The sequence below is a fragment of the Lithobates pipiens genome, unplaced genomic scaffold (assembly GCF_037356315.1).
Source record: "Lithobates pipiens isolate NorthernLeopardFrog02 unplaced genomic scaffold, aLitPip1_a1.2 Scaffold_10, whole genome shotgun sequence".
NCBI classification, from domain to species: domain Eukaryota; kingdom Metazoa; phylum Chordata; class Amphibia; order Anura; family Ranidae; genus Lithobates; species Lithobates pipiens.
Window position 1 is genome coordinate 10,207,298 of NW_027507686.1, and position 21,738 is coordinate 10,229,035.

At 43.1% G+C, this 21,738-nt stretch overlaps 1 protein-coding gene across 1 annotated transcript; it reads left to right on the plus strand.

Moving 5' to 3' along the window:
• Positions 1–8: 8 nt before the first annotated feature.
• PLEKHF1 (pleckstrin homology and FYVE domain containing 1) lies at positions 9–17,407 on the plus strand. Its single transcript, XM_077451464.1, has 2 exons — positions 9–235; positions 13,552–17,407. The coding sequence occupies exon 2, from the start codon at positions 13,566–13,568 to the stop codon at positions 14,373–14,375; it is 810 nt and encodes a 269-aa protein (XP_077307590.1). The 5' UTR covers positions 9–235; positions 13,552–13,565; the 3' UTR covers positions 14,376–17,407.
• The last annotated feature ends 4,331 nt before the right edge of the window (positions 17,408–21,738 follow it).

Genomic DNA, 21,738 nt, shown 5'->3' on the forward strand with positions numbered 1-21,738 from the left:
GTTGTCAGGAGGAGGGTGGGGGGAGGTGATCAGTCCTCCAGTACAAAGGGTGAGAGTCGTGCGATCCGGGATCAGTGCGATCATCGCCTTCTGTCCGGAGAAATTCTACACATCGATCTCCCCCCTACAATCGTCTGTGTGTGTGTGTGTGTGGGGGGTCATCTGGGAACTGAAACATTGTATCACCGACAGGAAACCTTCCTCATCCTCCTCCTCATCCTCCTCTCCGCCATCTGTAAGTCTTCTCTATCCTCTCCTTCCTGCTAAACAGCTGGGGGGGCTCCACCGAATTATCGGGACGCCTTCCAGATTTTAAAGATTACGATTGTTTCCTTTTTTATTTATTATTATAGATTTTGTAGTCTTTTTTTATATTATTATTATTATAGATTTTGTAGTCTTTTTTCATAATAATATTATTATTATTATAGATTTTGTAGTCTTTTTTTTTATAATATTATTATTATTATTATTATTATAGATTTTGTAGTCTTTTTTCATAATAATATTATTATTATTATTATTATTATAGATTTTGTAGTCTTTTTTCATAATATTATTATTATTATAGATTTTGTAGTCTTTTTTTTTATAATATTATTATTATTATTATAGATTTTGTAGTCTTTTTTTTATAATATTATTATTATTATAGATTTTGTAGTCTTTTTTTTAATAATTCATTTTGTAATCTTTTTTTTTTACATTATTATTATAGATTTTGTAGTCTTTTTTCATATTATTATTATTATTATTATAGATTTTGTAGCCTTTTTTTATAATAATATTATTATTATTATTATTATTATAGATTTTGTAGTCTTTTTTTATAATTCATTTTGTAGTCTTTTTTTTTTTTTTTTATATTATTATTATAGATTTTGTAGTCTTTTTTTCATAATATTATTATTATTATTATAGATTTTTTTAGTCTTTTTTTTATAATAATATTATTATTATAGATTTTGTAGTCTTTTTTTATAATTCATTTTGTAGTCTTTTTTTTTTTTTTTACATTATTATTATAGATTTTGTAGTCTTTTTTTATAATTCATTTTGTAGTCTTTTTTTTTTTTTTTACATTATTATTATAGATTTTGTAGTCTTTTTTTTTTATGTTATTATTATTATAGATTTTGTCTTTTGTCTTTTTTTTTTTTTATTATTATTATAGATTTTGTAGTTTTTTTTTTTTTTATACTACTATTATTATTATTATTATAGATTTTGTAGTCTTTATTTTTTTTATAATATTATTATTATTATTTTTATTATTATTATTATTATTATTATTATACATTTTGTAGTCTTTTTTTTATATAATATTTATTATTATTATACATTTTGTAGTCCTTCTTTTTTCTTTTTTTTTATATATTATTATTATTTTATTTATTTGCAACCAAGACTCTATTTTAGGTGACAATCTAGAGGTGACCATACACTCTACAATCTGATTGTACAATCTCTATTAGAATGGACTGGATAGTTTTATGTAGTGCAAGGGCCGTCCTGATTGGATAGATCCTCATTCTACATCGTCTTTTGGAACTATAAAACTGATTGCACGGAGATTGTACGGTAAGATTGTAACGAAGACGGTTAGCCTTATGCTGGTCGGACACCAGCCGAAAAATTGTTAAAAAATCTGTCATTTGGACCTTCATATATTATTATTATTAGTTTTTTTTGTCTGGTTAATTGGAACAAATAGAAAAAGGTTTTTAACCTTTGAGAGCCAAAAAAAATTAAAGGAACAGGTTGGGAAATTCTACCGAACGATAAATTGAAAGGCGAACGTGTTTCTCTCGCCTCTTAAGAAACGGAACTCTTTGCACTGCAACAAAATGGATGAAAAAGTAAATCTCTGAACGGTTTATCAATCGGAATGCGGTCATTACATGATGGCCCCATCGTTGGCTCTCACGGCGGAGTGTTCGTTCTTCATAAATGAGTTTGAATGATTTTTCGTATAGAGTATGGCCAGCATTAGATCTAAAGTCGATCGTACAAAGATTGTATGGCCTGATTGTCACATGTATGGTGACCCCCCCAATTGCACAGCTTCCATGTTGTCTCCTTTAAGCTGACCATACACCCTGAACTAGGATTGTACAATCTCCTATAGATCTACCGGCAGTCCCCAGAGGGGGGGGGGTCACCAGAACAAATCGAGAAGACCAATCTTCCAGACAGACACAAAGGAAAAAAAAATAACCAGTTTTAACCCTTCGCTACTCTATAAAAAAATTTTTATCGATCTTCACATCCAGCTATCAGAAGTACCTGATTCCGTTTTTATTTATTAAGCTTCCTGTAGACCTGAGTGGGGGAGGGGAGGGAGCCAATCAGGTTCTTGCGCATACACAACAGTGATTAGCTGGGCACACACATTGCAATCTAATAGTACAATGTCTGTGCAATCTCCATAAAGCTGGCCGTACACCTTTTTAAAATCTGATTGTACGATCTCCTCTAGCTGACCGTACGCTATACAATCTGATTGTACGGTCTCATTTAGCTGACCGTACATTATACAATCTGATTGTACGATCTCATTTAGCTGACCGTACATTATACAATCTGATTGTACGGTCTCATTTAGCTGACCGTATGCTATACAATCTGATTGTATGATCTCATTTAGCTGGCCGTACGCTATACAATCTGATTGTACGGTCTCATTTAGCTGACCGTATGCTATACAATCTGATTGTACGATCTCTTCTAGCTGACCGTACATTATACAATCTGATTGTACGATCTCATTTAGCTGACCGTATGCTATACAATCTGATTGTACGATCTCATTTTAGATCTACGAAAAAAAAGTATGTAGTGTATTGGCTCCTGTGATTGGATACAAATTGAATGGATTGCTTCCACACTTCCTCATATTACATCATTTTGGTAAACCGTACAACCAGATTGTACAATCTCCTTTTAACTACTTCCCACCCAGGCCGATTCTGACACGTCTCTCCTACATGTGAAAATCATCAATATTTTTATTTTTTTGCTAGAAAAATGACTCCGAACCCCCAAACATTATATATTATATATATATATAATTTATTTTATTTTTTTATTTACTTTATCTAGAACTATTTTTTACGCTATCCTTTTAATTCATTTTTTTTTCTTTTAATAACTTTATTGCTATCACAAGGGATGAACAACATCCCTTGTAACATCATGAGCTGTGACAGGTCCTCTTTATGGAGAGATGTCGGGTCTATTAGACTCCAGGCAAGTGGTTACAATGTAACATTCGTTTTAAAATTTGAATGTTAAAAGTAAGTGAGATTTTAGAGCGGCATTCGTCTATTCTTCAGATGTAGTTGTAATTCTCATCGGAAAATCTACCAGTGTATAAGCCAGCATTGCAAGTCACCATTCACTATACAATCTGATTGCACATCCTCCTTTTTAGATTTTACCAACTCGGTGTAATCGGAGGACAAACAGAAACCGTCCATTCCAATCGGTGCTCAACCTGCGGCCCTCCAGCTCTTTAGACCCCATTCACACCTGAGCGTTTTTGTTGCTTGAAGCTACAAAACGCTGGAGGGGAAAAAAAAATCACATCTCCACTCCAAGTCGCCTGAAGCTCAAACAAGTCCTGGACCCCTTTTTGTCGCTCGAATCGGGCAGATGTGGGCGTTTTTTTTTTTTTTGTTTTTTTTTTCTTCTTTTTACATTGGTGACCTTTTTGCCCTGCACAAAATCGCGGCAAAACGCGCTAAAAAACGCCATAAAATTGCGTGATTTTCTGCCTGAAAACGCTATGGTCAGATGTGAATGGGGCCTTAAGGAACTACATGTCCCACGAGGCATTGCAAGGCTGGACAGTTACAAGCATGACTCCCAATGGCAGAGGCATGATGGGACTTGTAGTTCTACAACAGCTGGAGGGCCGCCAGGTTGAGCACCCTTAATAGCACCCTTTAAATGTTGCGGTACCGCAAGTCCCATGAGGCATTGCAAGGCTGGACAGTTACAAGCATGACTCCCAATGGCAGAAGCATGATGGGACTTGTAGTTCCGCAACAGCTGGAGGGCCACATAATAGTGGGTATAAAGAGGATTGTACAATCAGATTGTATAGTGTATGGTCAGCTTTAGGGCTGACAGATGACCGTCCTTTACCCGGACCTGTCTAGGTATTGCTAGTTCCGGCTCTCTCATGCCCCTGGTAGCGCAGTACCCGGGGGTTGAGTCCAGTACTAGTACCTGCCGAGATATGCGGCCGGTGCCAACGGATTACGATGCAACTTTCATGCGAGTTTTGAGGGATTACATTGCAGTCTGTGGCACTCCGGTTGCCCCGAGTCGCAGCAAAGCAGTGCAGGAACCCCTCTGCTGCAGCTTTAAGTTGGCGTAGATTTGAACGGCATTCACTGAATTGGGCTGCGACATGTCATGCGCCTTTTATGTGTCCAAAGTCGCACGACCAGTCGCACGAGTGTGAATTGAAAAGCAAAGCTGTTCTTATAAAGCCGAATAAATGAGCACGACAGACGGGCAACTGCCATTTTTATTTTATTTTTTTCAGAAGAAGAGTTTAGCAACAGCATTTTCGGTAGAGCTTCCCTTTAATGGCAATGGTGGCAAGTCCGGCAACTAACCGGGAAAATGTCCCGGCAGATTGATACATCGATTGAACCCGACCTCTCTAAATGAGTCCGGGAAAAGCGCGCTGGACTGACGCGGTTCTCAGGAGGAATCTGCTGTTTTGGGGGATTTATTTTTTTTCTTTTTTGGACGGGTTTCCGGCGGTTCTGCGATTCGTCTTGTTTAGATTTCATACGTTTCCCATAAATAGTTCTCCGGGTCCGTCCTCCATGAAGACGGGTCGCGATGTTCGGCAGTCTGGAGGGGAGGCGCGCTCCTCTCTCTCTTGTTTTGTTTTTCGTGGTCGGGCACGGCTCCCAGATTTCCGCTTGAGAATGCGATGACGTCATAGGTGGATGCAGAGCGCGGCATGAAAAGAGACACAGCTGGACGCGGCTCGCTGATGTGGCAGGCTTAGAGTGCCGGCGGCGAGCCTGGACTAGCCTGATGGGGACAGGGATGATACCGCTCCGGAATCTGTGCCTACCCCAGGAAGGGGGGGGACACGGAGAGAATGGGGTCAGGTGACACTCGCATAGCATTGGTCTGCCGTGTATGTAAACGGAGCTGAGGATTGCCACTGGGCTTTGTTTATAAATAAAGTGTTTTATATTTGAAAGCAAGCGCCTGTGCTTATTCAATATCCGATACAAACGCGTCAATATATAATGTATCTAAACGGTACAAACACGTCAATATATAATGTATCTAAACAGTACAAATCCTTTTAAGCTCAAAAAACAACGCAAAAAAATCGCACGCTTTCACAACACGCACAGAAACGCGCTTCTGTTTAGGAGACGCCCCATTAATTCTTAACTGCTTCAATACTAGGCACTTTTACCCCCTTCCTGCCCGGGCCACTTTTCAGCTTTCAGCGCTCTCACGCTTTGGATGACAATTGCGCAGTCATGTAACACTGTACCCATTTGTCATTATTTTTTATTTATTTTTTCACACAAATAAATAGAGCTTTCTTTTAGTGGTATTTAATCACCACTGGGTTTTTATTTTTTGTTAAACATAATTAAAATAGAAATAAGACCGAAAAATGTTTTGGACAAATAAGTAATTTTTTATCTTTTCACTGATGAGGCTGCACTGATGGGCACTAATAGGCAGCAATGGGCGCTAATAGGTGGCACTGTTGGGCAGCACTAATAGGCAGCAATGGGCGCTGATAGGTGACACTGTTGGGCACTGATAGGCAGCAATGGGGGGCTAATAGATGGTACTGATACGCAGCACTGGGCGCTGATAGGTGGCACTGATGGGCAGTACTGATGAGCACTGATGGGCAGCAATGGGCGCTAATAGATGGCACTCATAGGTGGCACTGATGGGCAGTACTGATGGGCACTGATAGGCAGCAATGGGGGCTAATAGATGGCACTGATAGGCAGCACTGGGCGCTGATAGGTGGCACTGATGGGCAGCAGTGATAGGCGGCACTGGGTACTGATAGGCGACACTGATGGGCAGCACTGGGTGCTAATAGGCAGCACTGATGGGCAGAACTGGACACTGATAGACAGCACTGATAGGCAGAATTGGGCACTGATGGGCAGCACTGGGTACTGATGGGCAGCACAGATGGGCATTGATGGGGCTGTACTGATAATCTGTGCCCTGATTTATCTATGTAAATGTCCCAGTCGCACTTGCCAGTTACTGGCTCTCCTCTCCTGACACTGTGACAGCGCATGAGGAAAGGAATGCTGATAACCGACAAGTTTGTTTACATGTCATTAGCTGTGATTGGACACAGCAGATAGCACGGTAAATGGCTACTGTCTGAAGGAGACAGCGATCACAGAGCAGGCAGCGTGGTACCGGGAAGACGTCCTCCCGGGAACAACAGAACTGTGCTGTAGCCATCTTTCGGCTATAGCGCAGGTCTGAAGTGGTCAATGGCACCCCCCCACACAATGGCAACATGGGTGCCAAACCCCGCGGTGGCACAGCAGCACATGGCTAGGTGCAGCATGATTCTACTAAAAGCTTGGGGACTACTTCCCTGCAGTTCTCACAGTTAGGGCATCTGATTGTATATTCTATGAGCTGGCATTTCTGTCTAGGAAGTAGATGGTGACCCTGGATGATGACTGAACAAAGATGGTGCCATCCTTATGGAAAGAAAAGCAGATAAAGCATTGTCAGGGGAGTACTGTTATCTCAGTTAGTTACTAAATACCTGCAAATGTTATAACTACAGGTTAGTTGGTCTACTTGCAGTTAACTTTGTATCAGATCAATTTTCTAAGGTTAACTTTAAAGACTTTTGTAGAGCAGGAAGTCTTCTGGCTTTATTTATTCTCTGCTGGTGACGTGCCATTCCTGCAGATAACTTCATACAGGTTTATCCGGACCGTTCAGCTTCTATTTCAGTAGTGTTATGTGATTCTGTCTCCTGTAGACTTTATTTTCAGGACCGACAAAGCACTTCTGCACAGGGTTCAAGACCATGGGTGATCCCATTGAAGAACACTTGGCTTTTTATGGTCAGTGGAAGCCTCTTCAGTGTGTTCAGTAGATCTAATACCTATAGATGTTTATAGGTAGGAGAAGGGAATATATAAGGGGTGGTCATGAAGCCAGGACTGACATGGGATGTGAAGATTTAGGGGTAGTAGGTAGCGATGTAACCCTGGAATCATTCAAATGGTCCGTGTCCCCTTTGTCGTGGCCTTTGGAAGACCTTGTCTCCTTTGTCGGCGGCCTTTGGAAGACCTTGTCTCCTTTGTCGGTGGCCTTTGGAAGACCTTGTCTCCTTTGTCGGTGGCCTTTGGAAGACCTTGTCTCCTTTGTCGGTGGCCTTTGGAAGACCTTGTCTCCTTTGTCGGCGGCCTTTGGAAGACCTTGTCTCCTTTGTCGGTGGCCTTTGGAAGACCTTGTCTCCTTTGTCGGTGGCCTTTGGAAGACCTTGTCTCCTTTGTCGGTGGCCTTTGGAAGACCTTGTCTCCTTTGTCGGTGGCCTTTGGAAGACCTTGTCCCCTTTGTCGGTGGCCATTGGAAGACCTTGTCCCCTTTGTGGCCTTTGGAAGACTGTGTTACCTTTGTCGGTGGCCTTTGGAAGACCTTGTCGCCTTTGTCGGTGGCCTTTGGAAGACCTTGTCGCCTTTGTCGGTGGCCTTTGGAAGACCTTGTCGCCTTTGTCGGTGGCCTTTGGAAGACCTTGTCGCCTTTGTCGGTGGCCTTTGGAAGACCTTATCCCCTTTGTGGCCTTTGGAAGACTGTGTTACCTTTGTCGGTGGCCTTTGGAAGACCTTGTCGCCTTTGTCGGTGGCCTTTGGAAGACCTTGTCGCCTTTGTCGGTGGCCTTTGGAAGACCTTATCCCCTTTGTGGCCTTTGGAAGACTGTGTTACCTTTGTCGGTGGCCTTTGAAACACGGGCACCTCTTTCTTGGTGGTCTTTGAACATGAGAAACACCTGGCACATTTTAGGGGTTAAGAACAGCCCAGATGAAGGAGGGCCGTTCTTAACCCCTAATACACCCTTGTATGTCTTCTTCCAGATCATCTCGATTATGCATAGAAATACTTTTTAAGACTCCATTAGCAGTGATGTGGTGCCATCATTCACCTTCTGATGAAGATTGGTGGGAAGGTAGAGAAGGCTTTTGACTGGAAGGAGGGTAGGGCTGTAAAGATGGCGTAGGGTTGGTAAAGAAGCAGAAGACTTTTCTAGGAATCCATAAGAGTTTCTGGGAAGGAACCAGAAGAAGTGTGAAGGTGGATAAGATTGATAGGTAACCGACTGAAGTTTAGTGAAGGCATGTGAGAGGAAAGTCTTACAGTAGGCAATAAAAAAGTATAACCTGACATAAACTGCTTGTTCTATAAACTCTCCCTGATTATTTCAGTACCACCTTTAAACTTTGGACTGTGTTGTAATTCTTTCCATCCAACTCCTGGCAATTGCATAATTTTGTACCTGAACTGCTGAGAACAAGTAATCGTTATAAATTCTTATCAAATGTGAAGTAGAACTACAGCCAAAGTTTTTTTGGATGTTGAAATGGGTAAAGCTTCTGTAGGTTTTTGTTGCTGGCCATGTCCTGTTGGAAGAGTTCCCTTCACATCCTGTCAGAAAGACCCAACAGGGAAGTGAGTGGACATCTCTCTGAATCAAAATTTTTAACATGGTGGAACTCTTGATATAACTTTCTGGTCTCAGGGAATCCCTGCTAATAATTACTATACTTGCAGTGCATTAGCGTGATGTTCAATAGGAGGAATGCCCCTTACCTTGGCGGTCGTGGGGTGAATGCCCCTTACCTTGGTGGTAGGTGGGATGGATGCCCCTTACCTTGGTGGTAGGTGGGATGGATGCCCCTTACCTTGGTGGGATGGATGTCCCTTACCTTGACGGTAGGTGGGATGGATGCCCCTTACCTCGACGGTAGGTGGGATGGATGCCCCTTACCTCGACGGTAGGTGGGATGGATGCCCCTTGCCTTTACGGTAGGTGGGATGGATGCCCCTTACCTTGATGGTAGGTGGGATGGATGCCCCTTGCCTTTACGGTATGTGGGATGGATGCCCCTTACCTTATCGGCCGGTGGAAAGCATGCCCCATACATTGGAGGTCAGATGGGTGACCTCTCCGTACAGATCTGGAGGATTTGCTCTGGAGCCTAGGGTTCCATGGAGCCATGGTTGATAAAAGCTGCTCGGCCTCTAAATGCTACCAATAAGAGCTGTCACCCAAGCGCCCATTGAAGGATAGACCAAATTCTGCTTCGATGACAAATATAAAATTTTTAATTTTCCCTTGATATTCACTGGCAAAGGTCAACACAACAGAGGCCCAGACAACTCTATATATATATATATATATATATATATATATATATATGTATATGTATATGTATATATGTATGTGTATGTATATGAAGCTGGCCATACACCAGTAGAAGGTTTTTTACTTGAATGCATTAATGTAAAAAACCTTTAGGCTTTGGATCCACCTCAATGGGGTCAAATCCACCATTGTTTTTAACTGTAGAGAAATCGAGGATGAAAAATGTTCTTGAACAAATGACTTTCTAACAATGTGGTTTTCATTCAGGAAAACCGTTACTACTTGAAATGTACGTGTCTCTCCAAATGGAACATTGAATTTTAAACATTTGGCATTGGCAACTGAACCAACATTTTGAGTGTTTTCTTACGAAATACGTTGAGACCACGATGGTACTCTCCAATGTTCTGACAAACTATTTTTTCGAAGGTCCATACAACCATTTAAATGAAAGTCTACTGGCTATGGCTAGCTAATTCTTCCCAGGAAATGTTGGCTCTACTTTAATGAACTGAAAATAAATTTGTCTTAATGAAGTCATAATGGCCTTCCGTAGAAACTCTTTGTCTTTACAGCCAGTCCTTGCTTCTATCAGTGCCCCCATCCCCCTTCACTCCTTTTACTATTTATGCTTCCTTTTACCCTAAAGCATATATTTTACTAGTCTGCAGATCTATAATTACCAGATCTTAACTCCTCTGCCTGCGGTCTGTGTGTTGCACGTTAACCTCACATATAGAGCAGAAGGGGTTTTCCTGTCACTGACAAAATCTGGACACGTTTCCATTGTTGTTTTAACCATGTGGCAGTTTCATGTAACTTCAGTCGAAAGCTTACAGTTACAGTAGTTAGTAGGGTTGGAACTTCTTATTCAAAACTTTTTTTTGAACATTTTCAGTAGATACATCAAAAAAATGGTATAAAATGTTTACAGACTAGAATACATGGTCCATGTGCCGAATACGGGCCCGCCAGGCCATTTCATTTAATAATAGGGGGCAAGAGTAGATCTGGGGGGGGGGGGGTGTCCTAAGGAGGGAAGAGCAGAACAAGGGTAGTGTCATGGTTATGCAGTGATATTCCTGTTTGCTTACCTCCCCTCATGTGTTCAGACTAAGAGGCCAGCCACTTCCACCTGGTGGTTTTTATAACCTCTCCTCTAAGCATGGCTCCACCCCAGGCCCTATCAGGGAACCTTATATTAACCTGTGCACTGCAAGCCAACAGGGCTGATCAACCATTGTGTATTCCTTTATGTGTTAGCTTCCTGTTTTCTGCCGTGTGCTCTTCTGTTGTTCCATTACCGACTTTGGCGTGTCTTTGACTATCCCTGTTTGCCTGTGATCCTGACCTTTTGGCGTGTCCCTGACTATTCCTGTCTGCTTGTGGCCCCGACCTTGGCTTTGTCCCTCACCATCCCTATCCTCCTGTTGCCTACTGTGGGTGTGAGCTGGGGGACCCTGGGGGTTGCGACCTGGAGCCAGTTGCAGCCAAGTCCATCCTCACCACTCAAGGCTCTGGGGAACACCTGCTGGCTCTTAGACTTCGCGCCCCAGGGAATCTTATGCTCTAACCCTGGTGGGACCTGTCTCCCGTCCGCAGCAGTCAGCCGTAGGGTCCACAACCTTGCGGTGCACTCCTGATCCCTACGGTGTGCATCTGTCACCTCGCCTCAAGGTGACCTGACAGGTAGCTCCCAGAGATAGTTCAGTCGACTGTCTCTACTGGGTAAATTGTGGCGTAGAAAAGAATAGGAACATGAAGGCAGTGACAGGGACTTCTCGAAGTTGGAAGGGCAAAAAAAATGTGTTGCCTGTGGATCGTATTTATTCGTATTTCCGAACCCTATCAAAATAGGTTGTTTTAATTGGCGTGGGTCATAGCCTGGGTAACTCTGTTGCAGAAAAGTTTTTTTTTTTTTTTTTTTTTTCCCAGGCCTTTGCTATAGTTTGGTTGGCTGCATTAGTTATCTGCAATAACAATTTGAATTGCTTGGCGGTTAGGTCCGGGGATCAGATGTTGAGTAGCACCATGTGAGGGTCAGGGGAGATATCAAGCGAAAATAGCATAGGGATGATACTAAATATTTCCACCCAGAATTTGTACACAGCGGGGCATTGCCACCAAATATTGATGTATGAGCCCGTAGCTCCGCATCTGCAGAAACAACCAAGCGGGTACGCGGGGATGATTTTCGAAATTCAGGATGGAACCAAGTACCACAGGGTTAGGACTTTATACAGTTAGAACATCTTATGTAGTCCTGTTCTCAATATACTTGTTTTTGGCTCGTAGGACGTTTACTGAACTAATCAAAAAGTTTGGAAATTGGGAAGGTTAATCCAAACCCCATTAAAGTCAATGGGACCTGACTCTTTAGGAAAAAAAAAAAAACCTACACTCCATTGCAAGCCTCTTTACATCTTACCACTGCTACAGAGTGGCAGTTAATGTTGGCAGGCAGGAGGTTGGAGGAAGGGGGGCTGGAGGCTCTGCAGTAGGCTGTGGTGCTTAGGGGCACTGTGGTCCCTTATGAGAGGTTGGGGGCACTGTTGGAGGTTAGGAAATTCACAGCTGGCTGGAGACCTGGTGGGAAAAGGCTGCAGCTTGGTAACAGAAAACCACTGGTCTGTAGGGTTTCCAACTATTTTTGGGAAAAATGGCAGCCCTATGATCTCTCAGAAAATAACATTAGTAACAAATCCTATTTTTTTTACCAGTTAGTCCATTAAATACCAGCCAGGTGGCCACTCCACTGGTCACTGGCTTTTTTGTCTTACATTTGGATAGTGCAGCCATCGCAGCAACAGGACATTAAAAGCTGTAACTTGCGGCAATATTTGGACTGTCTCTTTATTCTATTCTGCAAAATGGCTAAAAATAATTCCATCAAGAAGGAAACTTTTGGCTCCCCGCAAAATGACATCATGGTACATCTGCCTTTCCATTTTTCTATATAATTTATTTAAGGAAAATCATTTCTTCCAGGACGTGGACATCCCCCCCCTCCCCTCCCCATTCTCCCTGTGTGAGGTCTCTCTGCAGCACAATTTTGCCCCCTAACCCCTATATTATAGTTGGAGCTCTTTTATGCTTACATTTGAGGCTACTTGAGGAGAACTGGAACACTTAAGTTTTTTTTTTTTTTTTTATTTAAGGTTTCATTCCAGTAAGTTATATATTTGTTTTGGGTGAACTGACCCTTTATTGGCCATAACACTGTTTGGATTTTGAAGATAAGGATTTTCCCTATGATAACTTGTCTCTGTGAGTCTACCTTAGACCAGCCGTAGACGGAGCAAATTTCTTTCTTGCACAGGCTCAGTTTCCCCCATCAGCACAGACAGTGTTGACAGGTGAATCCCTCCTGCGGAGCCATTGTGTCCTCCCACTGGGAGAAGACGGTGATTATTGCAAGCGGCTGTTATAGCCACCTGCATGTAAAATCCGCCAGGCTGGTACCCAAGTTGATTGTTCGGTCAACTTGAATACATTCAGCCTGCCCATACATGATTCAAATCTCTGCCAGTTCCGCAGTAATTTGAACTATCTATGGCTATGGCTTAACACATTTATTGTTTTAACAAGTAGGAATTTTGCAATCCTTATGATTACTGATTTACATACTGTAGATACTACAAACCCATACGAAGATAAGGGGTGCCGCTCAAGGCTCCTGTCTATTACCAACTGCTGGGAGTGCAGGCAGGGAAGGAGCTTGTCTCAGCTCAATAGATGCAAACAAAGGAAAGAGAGTAGTTCTGAGTGGCACGCATCTTGCAAAACCCTGTGGGAAATGTAAAAGCGGCCTCAGGCCAGACTCCGTCCAGTCCACGCCCTGATGTGTTTCGTCCTGACTGAGCCCGGTGGACAGGGCAAAACACGTCGGGGCATGGCCTGGACGGAGTCTGCCCTGAGGCTGCTCTTGCCTTTCACACCGGGTTTCATTTGTGCACATACTGTAGATGCCATACTGGAAGCTATGTTGGATAGAATATTATTATCAAACACACATGAATACAAAGTTAGCCTTTCATGTGCTTCTTGCACCATAAACTATTAGGACTCTATTGTTATATGGTTCTTTATTTTTTTTTTCCTTATTTGCTAAGCTCTTGTCATTGTTGTTCTAGGTAGCCGCTAAGACATGGTGGACCACCTTGCCTATACAGAGATCAACACTCAACGAATAGGGGCCGTAGAGGCATGTTTTGGTGCAGCTGGCCAACCCCTTGCCATCCCAGGAAGAGTCCTTGTGGGTGAAGGAATACTGACCAAAGAATGTCGGAAAAAACCCAAGCCAAGGATCTTCTTCCTCTTCAGCGACATTCTGGTGTACGGAACCATCGTCATAAACAAAGTCAAGTACAGCTGCCAACACATAATCCCTCTGGAAGATGTGACCACTGAGTTACTTCCTGACAGCGACGATATGAGGAACCGGTGGATGCTAAAAACGTCTAAAAAGTCCTTTGTGGTTTGTGCTGCTTCTTTCACCGAAAGACAAGAGTGGATCAGTCACATCAAAGAGTGTTCCGGCCGGTTGATGGAGAAGACCGGCAGACGGCCGTCCATGAAGCATGCAGCTCCTTGGATCCCAGACAGAGCCACCGACATCTGTATGCGTTGTACTCAAACCAAATTCACCACCATAACTCGTAGACACCACTGTCGCAATTGTGGCTTTGTTGTTTGTCAGGACTGCTCGAGAAACAAGTTTGTCATACCGGCGTTGTCCTCCAAGCCCCTAAGAGTTTGTAACCTCTGCCACAGAAAACTAATGTCTGAAAAATTGGCGGAAGAAGAAGAACGAAAAAGGGCACTTGAGTTGCACCGAGAGATCCGAGGGTTTGATCTTTCAAGTGAAGACGACAGCGAGAACGAGGAAGAAAAGACCAATGACTTTCCTTCTAATGAGGACTTTTACTCTTCATCGTGGTCGGCCTTTCATGCCTGAGTGGAATTTATAATATTTATTAAAGACTTGCACCAATACTAGAACCTAAGAACCCAAGGGCTAAGCAAAATAACAAGGAGTGTGTTGCTTAACTCCCTTGAACATTGTGAAGGCTGTGAGACTCAACAAGTACCTCCTATTTTAGATGGTGACCTCAGATATCTATCTCCTTGGGTTTGTTCTTAAAGTAGAACTGTGGCCAGGCTGAGGACATTCAAATATTTTCCATATTCTTTATTGGCAGTAATGACCTTTGTGCAAACCCTCACTGATCTCTATAGCTGTAGGCACTGTGTATAATTGTATCCTCCAGGTTTTCAGGAGCCCAGTTATTTTGGCTACCCCTCTCCCTGAAGTGAATTGACTTTGTAGCCTGTGAGGCTTCTAATCTCTAATGTAAAAACACAGAGAGGGTGCATAGGAATAAGAAAAAACACAATGCTGAGATCTAACTTTTATAGGAGCGAATGAGAGAAGAACCCACCATCTAAGAAGAGTAAGCTGTTTATTGAAATAAAATAATGCCCTCACTGCGTAATGGATGTGTTTTAACTGTCATCAGTGTATCTGGAGTCCTCTATGGACTCTCGGCACGCTCTACTAGGCTTGGCACCAAGCGAAGGTGTACGATGCTGATGTCCCTATGTTCGGGGGCGTGGCTATGCATTTCAGGACTCTGACCCCTTTTCAAGCCTTTTCTTCCAGCTTGATAAAGGGGCAGAGCCCTGAAATGCATAGCCCTGCTCCCTAAACATGGTGACATCATCCACATGAACCTTCCCTTTGAGTTGAGCCTAACCGAGTGTGCTGAAGAGTCCCAGAAACCGCAGAGCTGACTGTGACAGCTTGCACTCCATCCAACAGCACTACAGCAGTTCTTCTCCCTCCTTCAACCAGCAGCTTCCTGGCCAAACTCTGCAACCACCAGGACCTGCCTGCTGATCTCTGCATCACAGAGCTGCTCCATAGATGACACCAGCTATACTGATGAGATGCTGAATACACGCATTACCCAGGGGGTGCGTTATTTTATTCCAATAAACAAGTTACAATCAGTTGGGGCAGCACAGTGGTGTAGTGGTTAGCACTTTCACCTAGCAGCAATAGGGTTGCTGGTTCAAATCCCAACCATGACACTATCTGCCTGGAGTTTGCATGTTCTCCCTGTGCCTGTGTGGGTTTCCTCCGGGTACTCCGGTTTCCTCCCACACTCCAAAGACATGCAGGTAGGCTAATTAGACCCTGTCCAAAAAAATTGGCCATAATATGTGTATGTGTGTGTTGGCACCCTACAGGTTAAAGGACCACATAAAAGCCACAGATGGACACCAGTGGCAAGAAAGCACCCTCAGGCGATTCAATTCGCATAGGTAGCGTTATACAAGTCACTCATTCATTCATTTAGTGGGTGGCACCCTCTCTCATTCACTTATTTTTTTTTTTTTTTGTACATTAGGTTTACTTAGGATCTGGTCCAGGGGAGCAGCAGTGACTGTTTTTTAAATTCTCCAAATAAACTTTTTCATTTAGCCTTATCCAATTTTTTTTTTTTTTTTTTGGGGAGGGGCTCTAGCACTGCCATACTTCCAGCATTTCCTGACACCTAACTTGAGTGACTTTTCTTTTGTGAAGGGTGAGGATGAATTGCTCCATAGCATCTGCAGCTACAAAGGTCAGGGAAGGCTTGGCTACAGTTCTTTAAGCTGATCTTGACCATCATTCATATTGTAAAGCGCTGCGCAAACTGTTGGCGCTATATAAATCCTGAATAATAATAATAATCATGCAAAAATGTACTGCCAACCAATATACCACTAACCAATGTAAGAACTTTTTTTTTCAGTGACGGCTAAGTGACAATTCTGTTGCTGGAAAAATAAATAAAAATAATCACCTTAATACTGGACTTCACATTTAAGAAAATATACTTAACAACTTCTTGATGAAGACATGATTCTTAGTAGGATCCATGCTGGTCCATTGGTTCCTAAATGATTAGTTCTGGCACTAAGTTAAAAACCAACTATATATATATATATATATATTATATAATAAATATTGTTTGTTAGAGTGGGGCAGGTCCTAACCTCTAGCAACTTGCAAAGCTATTGTAGAGACCTTCTGCAATCCTGCCAAACCAAGACAATTCCATTTTTGGTGGTGTTGCTCTGTATTTGCAAAGCTTTCCAAAACCAACCCATGATACTGACCATGTAAAGCCCTCCTTCTTCAAAACTGAAATCAGGAACTGAATCCTGGTGGTAATGGTTCTGCAAGCAAAGTTCCTCATTGAGGTCTCTCAGAACTGATGAATGCGCCCTTTTTGGGATGTTAAGCTGCATGCTAACTACCATACAAAGAGATATTAACGCCATAAAGACTAGTGACATTTAGTATGTGACGTCACTGCCTATCACAAGCACGTGTCATGAGGTCTTCATCCTTTTTGTATCTCAGGGCTGCTGATCCCTTTCAGAATCTTCCTGCTCACATGTGCTCCCTCCAACGTCAGCGGCACATGATTGCTCTGGAACAGATCGTTGGGAAATGACCATCTCCGTGCAATACAGTATGTGTTCGCATGGCCATTTGTAGCCTCCCATTGGGTACGTGTGGCAGGGTGACAATGCAGAAGCACAACCGGGAGGCATCCCGTAATGGGTAAAAGAAAACAAATGCAGCCACCACATCTAATGAATGGTAAGCTGCAATATATTACATTGTTTATGGTTTTGGGTTTAATACCACACAACAATGCTAACACTGCCATCTTTAACCAGTTCTCTGCCCGGTTGAAAATCATTTTTTAGCCTTCTATTATATATTATTGTTGATTTTAACAATTTTATGTACTGCAATTTATTTTTTACATTATTTAAGAGAAAAAAAAAAAACTACGCTGCCTTTGTATTAGTAATGGAAGGAACACACTATTTTCTCTATGTTTTCTTGTGTAGCAGTAAATTTATACATTGTGTATACTGAGATATGTTGTAACACTAAGGATCTGTGCAATAAAAGCCATAATATTGTCCCACGTTTATTGTGTGTAATATGATGTCGATAGTTGCTCTCTATTACTCTTTCATTCCTTCGAGAGACACATGGGGGGTTGATTAACTAAAATTGGAGAGTGCAAAATCTGGTGCAGCGATGCACAGGAACCAATCAGCTTCCAGGTTTTATTGTCAAAACTGAAATTGACACTTATGCTCAGGCATGTACTGGCCATTGGGACTACCGGGAGTTTCCCGGTGGGCCGATGGCTCAGTGGGCCACTCTGATGTAAGGGGGCTGGTAATGGGACACTCTGATGTAAGGGGGCTGGTGATGGGACACTCTGATGTAAGGGGGCTGGTGATGGGACACTCTGATGTAAGGGGGCTGGTAATGGGACACTCTGATGTAAGGGGGCTGGTAATGGGACACTCTGATGTAAGGGGGCTGGTGATGGGACACTCTGATGTAAGGGGGCTGCTGATGGGACACTCAAAATGTAAGTGGGCCGGTCTGGATGAAGTCCAGGGCCAAATTTCTGTCCCAGTCCAGCCCTGCTTATGCTGCGTGCACACGACCGGACTTTCCAGCAAACTAGGTCCGACGGACTTTCCGAACAAACGGACTTGGCCGGACTAAGTCAGTTCGAAAGTCTGTTTGTTTTGAACGTGATGACGTAAACAGGACTAAACAAGGAAGTTCAATAGCCAGTAGCCAGTAGCTGGCCCTTGCGTCGTATTTGGTCCATCGGACCAGCATACAGATGAATGGTTTTCCCGATTTATTATGTCCGTCGAATAGATTTCAAACATGTTCTATTTCTAGGTCCAGATTTTTTTTTTTTTTTATAAAACGCGGTCAGGCTAGCCCACACACGATCGGATTGCCCGACGGACTGTTCCCGTCGGACCTAGTCTGCCAGAAAGTCTGGCCGTGTGTGCGCAGCATTAAGGTACTTTGTTATTTAAAAAAATTTATTAAAATGTCATACTTGCCTCCGCTGTGCAGTTCATTTTGCACACGGTGGCCCCGATCCACCTGTTCTGGAGTCCCACGGTGGCTCTTGCGGCTCCTCCCCGCATTAGATAACACCCTCTCTCCCAAAGGGGGTCACCTTGCGTGCATGCTCCCGTGTCATATGCTCAGCGTCCATAGCCGCCGATTGAATGACTCGGCCCCGCCCCCCAGTGCCCGCGTCATTGGATTTGATTGACAGCAGCGGGAACCAATGGCTGTGCAGCTATCAATCTATCCATTGAAGAGCTGAGAAGCCGTGGAGAGAGCAATGCGAGATCGGGCCCACAGAAATTCGACGCTCGGGTAAGTAAAACGGGGGAGGGTTGGTTGGCGGGGCACTGCAAGGAATGTACTGCGTATTGAATGTGTTGATGGGGGAAATTCAGCAATTTTCTTCTCTTCCACCTATGATGGAAGAAAAGAAAGTTGTATAATCTATGGCTTGCCTCAGTTAACCTTTTTGCATTTTCATCTGTAAAGGTGAACTGGCACTTAAAAGTAAGCAGTTGCTTTAAGGGTATGTTCACGTTAGCAGTTGGGGAGTGGCAAAAACCCATGGTTGAGCTGTGCTTTTATCCCCCCCCCTTCCCAAATGCTGCCCCCTTTAGCTGAAGCTGGATGTATACATCCCAAGGCTGCAATGCTTTGCTTCGAGTCTGTGGTAAGAGTTGTGCCCCTTCTCTCTTTTGGCAAGTATAGTGCCCACAGAATGTGACCCTTTCAAGTGAATGGGGCTGCTCTGCAAGCACCCTGCAAACATATGTGCAATGCACAAGGTTACAGCATGCTAGTGCGGGAATCGAAAGGTTAAAGCAGGTGATACAATGCCTTCTCTCCACCTGTCACATGCTCTCTGAAGAGCGACCTGAACACGGATCGCTCTTTAGCAGGTGCTGCAAGTCTGAAAAAGCCCTAAGGGCCAATTCACACCATAGAAACGTAGTCCGGATGCGTTCCACATGCTTTTCTGCATGCGGGTTTTTGATGCAGTCCAGTGCATTCCCCCCTTCCCCCTCCTCTTTTTTTTTTTTTTTTTTCTTAACCTTAAATAAGGATACGTGTGTTCTGGTCTGTTTTTGTGTTTTTTACAGCGTCCCAATATTGTCCAATACAGGAAAAAAGCAGCATGTTCTACTTTTTATTTCTGGAACTGGAAGGCACTGGTGTGAACTATGCCATTGAAAACCATATAACCTGCTTCCCATGCATTTTTGATGCAGAAAAAAAAAGAAAAGGCACTGGACTGCATGTGGTGTGAACTGGCCCTAAAAGTACAAAGCGGCACCAGCCAGAATGGGCAAAACCGACGCTTCTTGCACTGTAAAATGTGACGTTTTACCATGCAGGACGTGTGAACCATCCCCAACACATAGGGAAATGTACATGTATTTCAGACATTTAACCACTTAAGGACCGAGCCTCTTTTTCAGGATGTGTTGTTTACAAGTTAAAAGCAGTTTTTTTTTTATGCTCGAAAATTACTTACCCCAGCAAACATTATACATTTTTTTTTTAAATAAAATGTCGGTCGTTGCAATACTTTCTGTCACACCGTATTTGCGCAGCGGTCATACAATCACACTTTTTTTTGGAAAAAATACACTTTTTTTAATTAAAAAATAAGACACAGTAAAGTTTTTATTTTTTTATAGTGTGAAAAATAATGTTCCGCCAAGTAAATTGATACCCAACATGTCACACTTCAAAATTGCGCCCGCTCGTGGAATAGTGACACATTTTTACCCTTAACAATGTCCACAGGCGATTTTTAAAAAATTCTACAGGTTGCATGTTATAAGTTACAGAGGAGGTCTAGTGCGAGAATTATTGCTCTCGCTCTACCGATCGCGGCGATACCTCACATGTGTGGTTCGACCACTGTTTTCACATGCGGGAGATACTCGCTTCTGTACGCAAGCGCGGCGGGACGGGGCGCGTTTAAATAATAAAAAAATTAAAAAATCTTCTTATTTATTTTACCTTTTATTTTTACACTGTTTAAAAAAAAAAATGTGTCACTTTTATTCTTATTACAAGGAATGTAAAGCATCCCTTGTAATAGAAAAAAAAGCATGACAGGATCTCAGGATCTCTTAAATATGAGATCTGGGGGGGGGGGGGGGGTCAAAAAGACTTCACATCTCATATTTACACAAAAATGCAATAAAAAAAAATGCCCCTTTAAGAGCTATGGGCTGAAGTGACGTTTTGACGTTGCTTCCGCCCTCCATTATTATGGAGAGGGGTGGGGGGGCCATCTTCCCCTCACTCATCTCCATGCCCACCAAGGGTGAAAATCCAATCGCCTCCGCCGATACCGTTGGCTCCGGTAAGCGGCGGAGGGCACCAGGGCACGGCGGGAGGGGGGTCCCTCACCCACCGCCGTTAAAAGTGATCTCGCTGCGAATCTGCTGCAGAGACCGCACTTATCGGAAACCGGACCGCCGCCTGAACAAGAGGATACCAGGGTTATGGCAGCTAGCTGCTGCCATAACAACGATATCCCCCTTCAAAGTGAGAATGTACATTGTCGTGCGGCGGTCCGGAAGTGGTTAATATGTTAACTTTTTTTTGTTTGTTTTTTCATTTTTTTTTTTTGACACTTTAATACTATTTTAATATTTTATTTGGATACGCATATTAACAATAACTATATTGTAATAATACGCATATTAACAATAACTATATTGTAATAATAACTAAGTATCCACCTTTTGGCTGCCCCCTGACTGCCCACCTACAAGTGAACTAGTTGCCCCTCAGGCGCATACACATTTTACCGCTACATTGAGAGGCAGAAGCAGGGCCGGTGCTACCACTAGGCAAACTAGGCAACCGCCTAGGGGCGCCCGCCCACTGGTTTCCCTCCGCGTCTGCTTGCTCTGCAGGCTGCAGCATGTAACTAACTCTCAGGCAGCTGCTCTATCCAACCGGTAGTGTAATTGGAGGCGCAGTGCAGCACTGGAGCCAGCGATAGAAGAAGCAGAGCCAATACTTCCTGTAAAGCGCCACTTCCTGTCACATGGGCAGGGCAAAGGGGGTGGGGTCAGGGGTGGAGCCAATGGGGGCAACAAAATTAAGTTTCGCCTAGGGTGTCAAAAATACTTGCACCAGTCCTGGGCAGAACCACCCGTCGAACTCCCCCCATGTAAGTAAATGGGGTTGCTTCGCAACTAGACTGAAATATTTTGTTTCGGAATTTTGGTTTTGTCCGAAAAATACATATATTTAGTTGCTCCCGTAATTTGTTTTCTTTATTTAATTTCGTAAAAAAAATGCATTCCTATGAAAATCCGAAAGTCGAACCTGTCATATGAAGGCTTATGGTGTCTGTCGGTTGTTCTAAGAA

Coding starts and splice junctions, on each gene's coding strand:
- PLEKHF1 (XM_077451464.1), top strand. CDS start 13,566: ATGGTGGACCACCTTGCCTATACAGAGATCAACACTCAACGAATAGGG.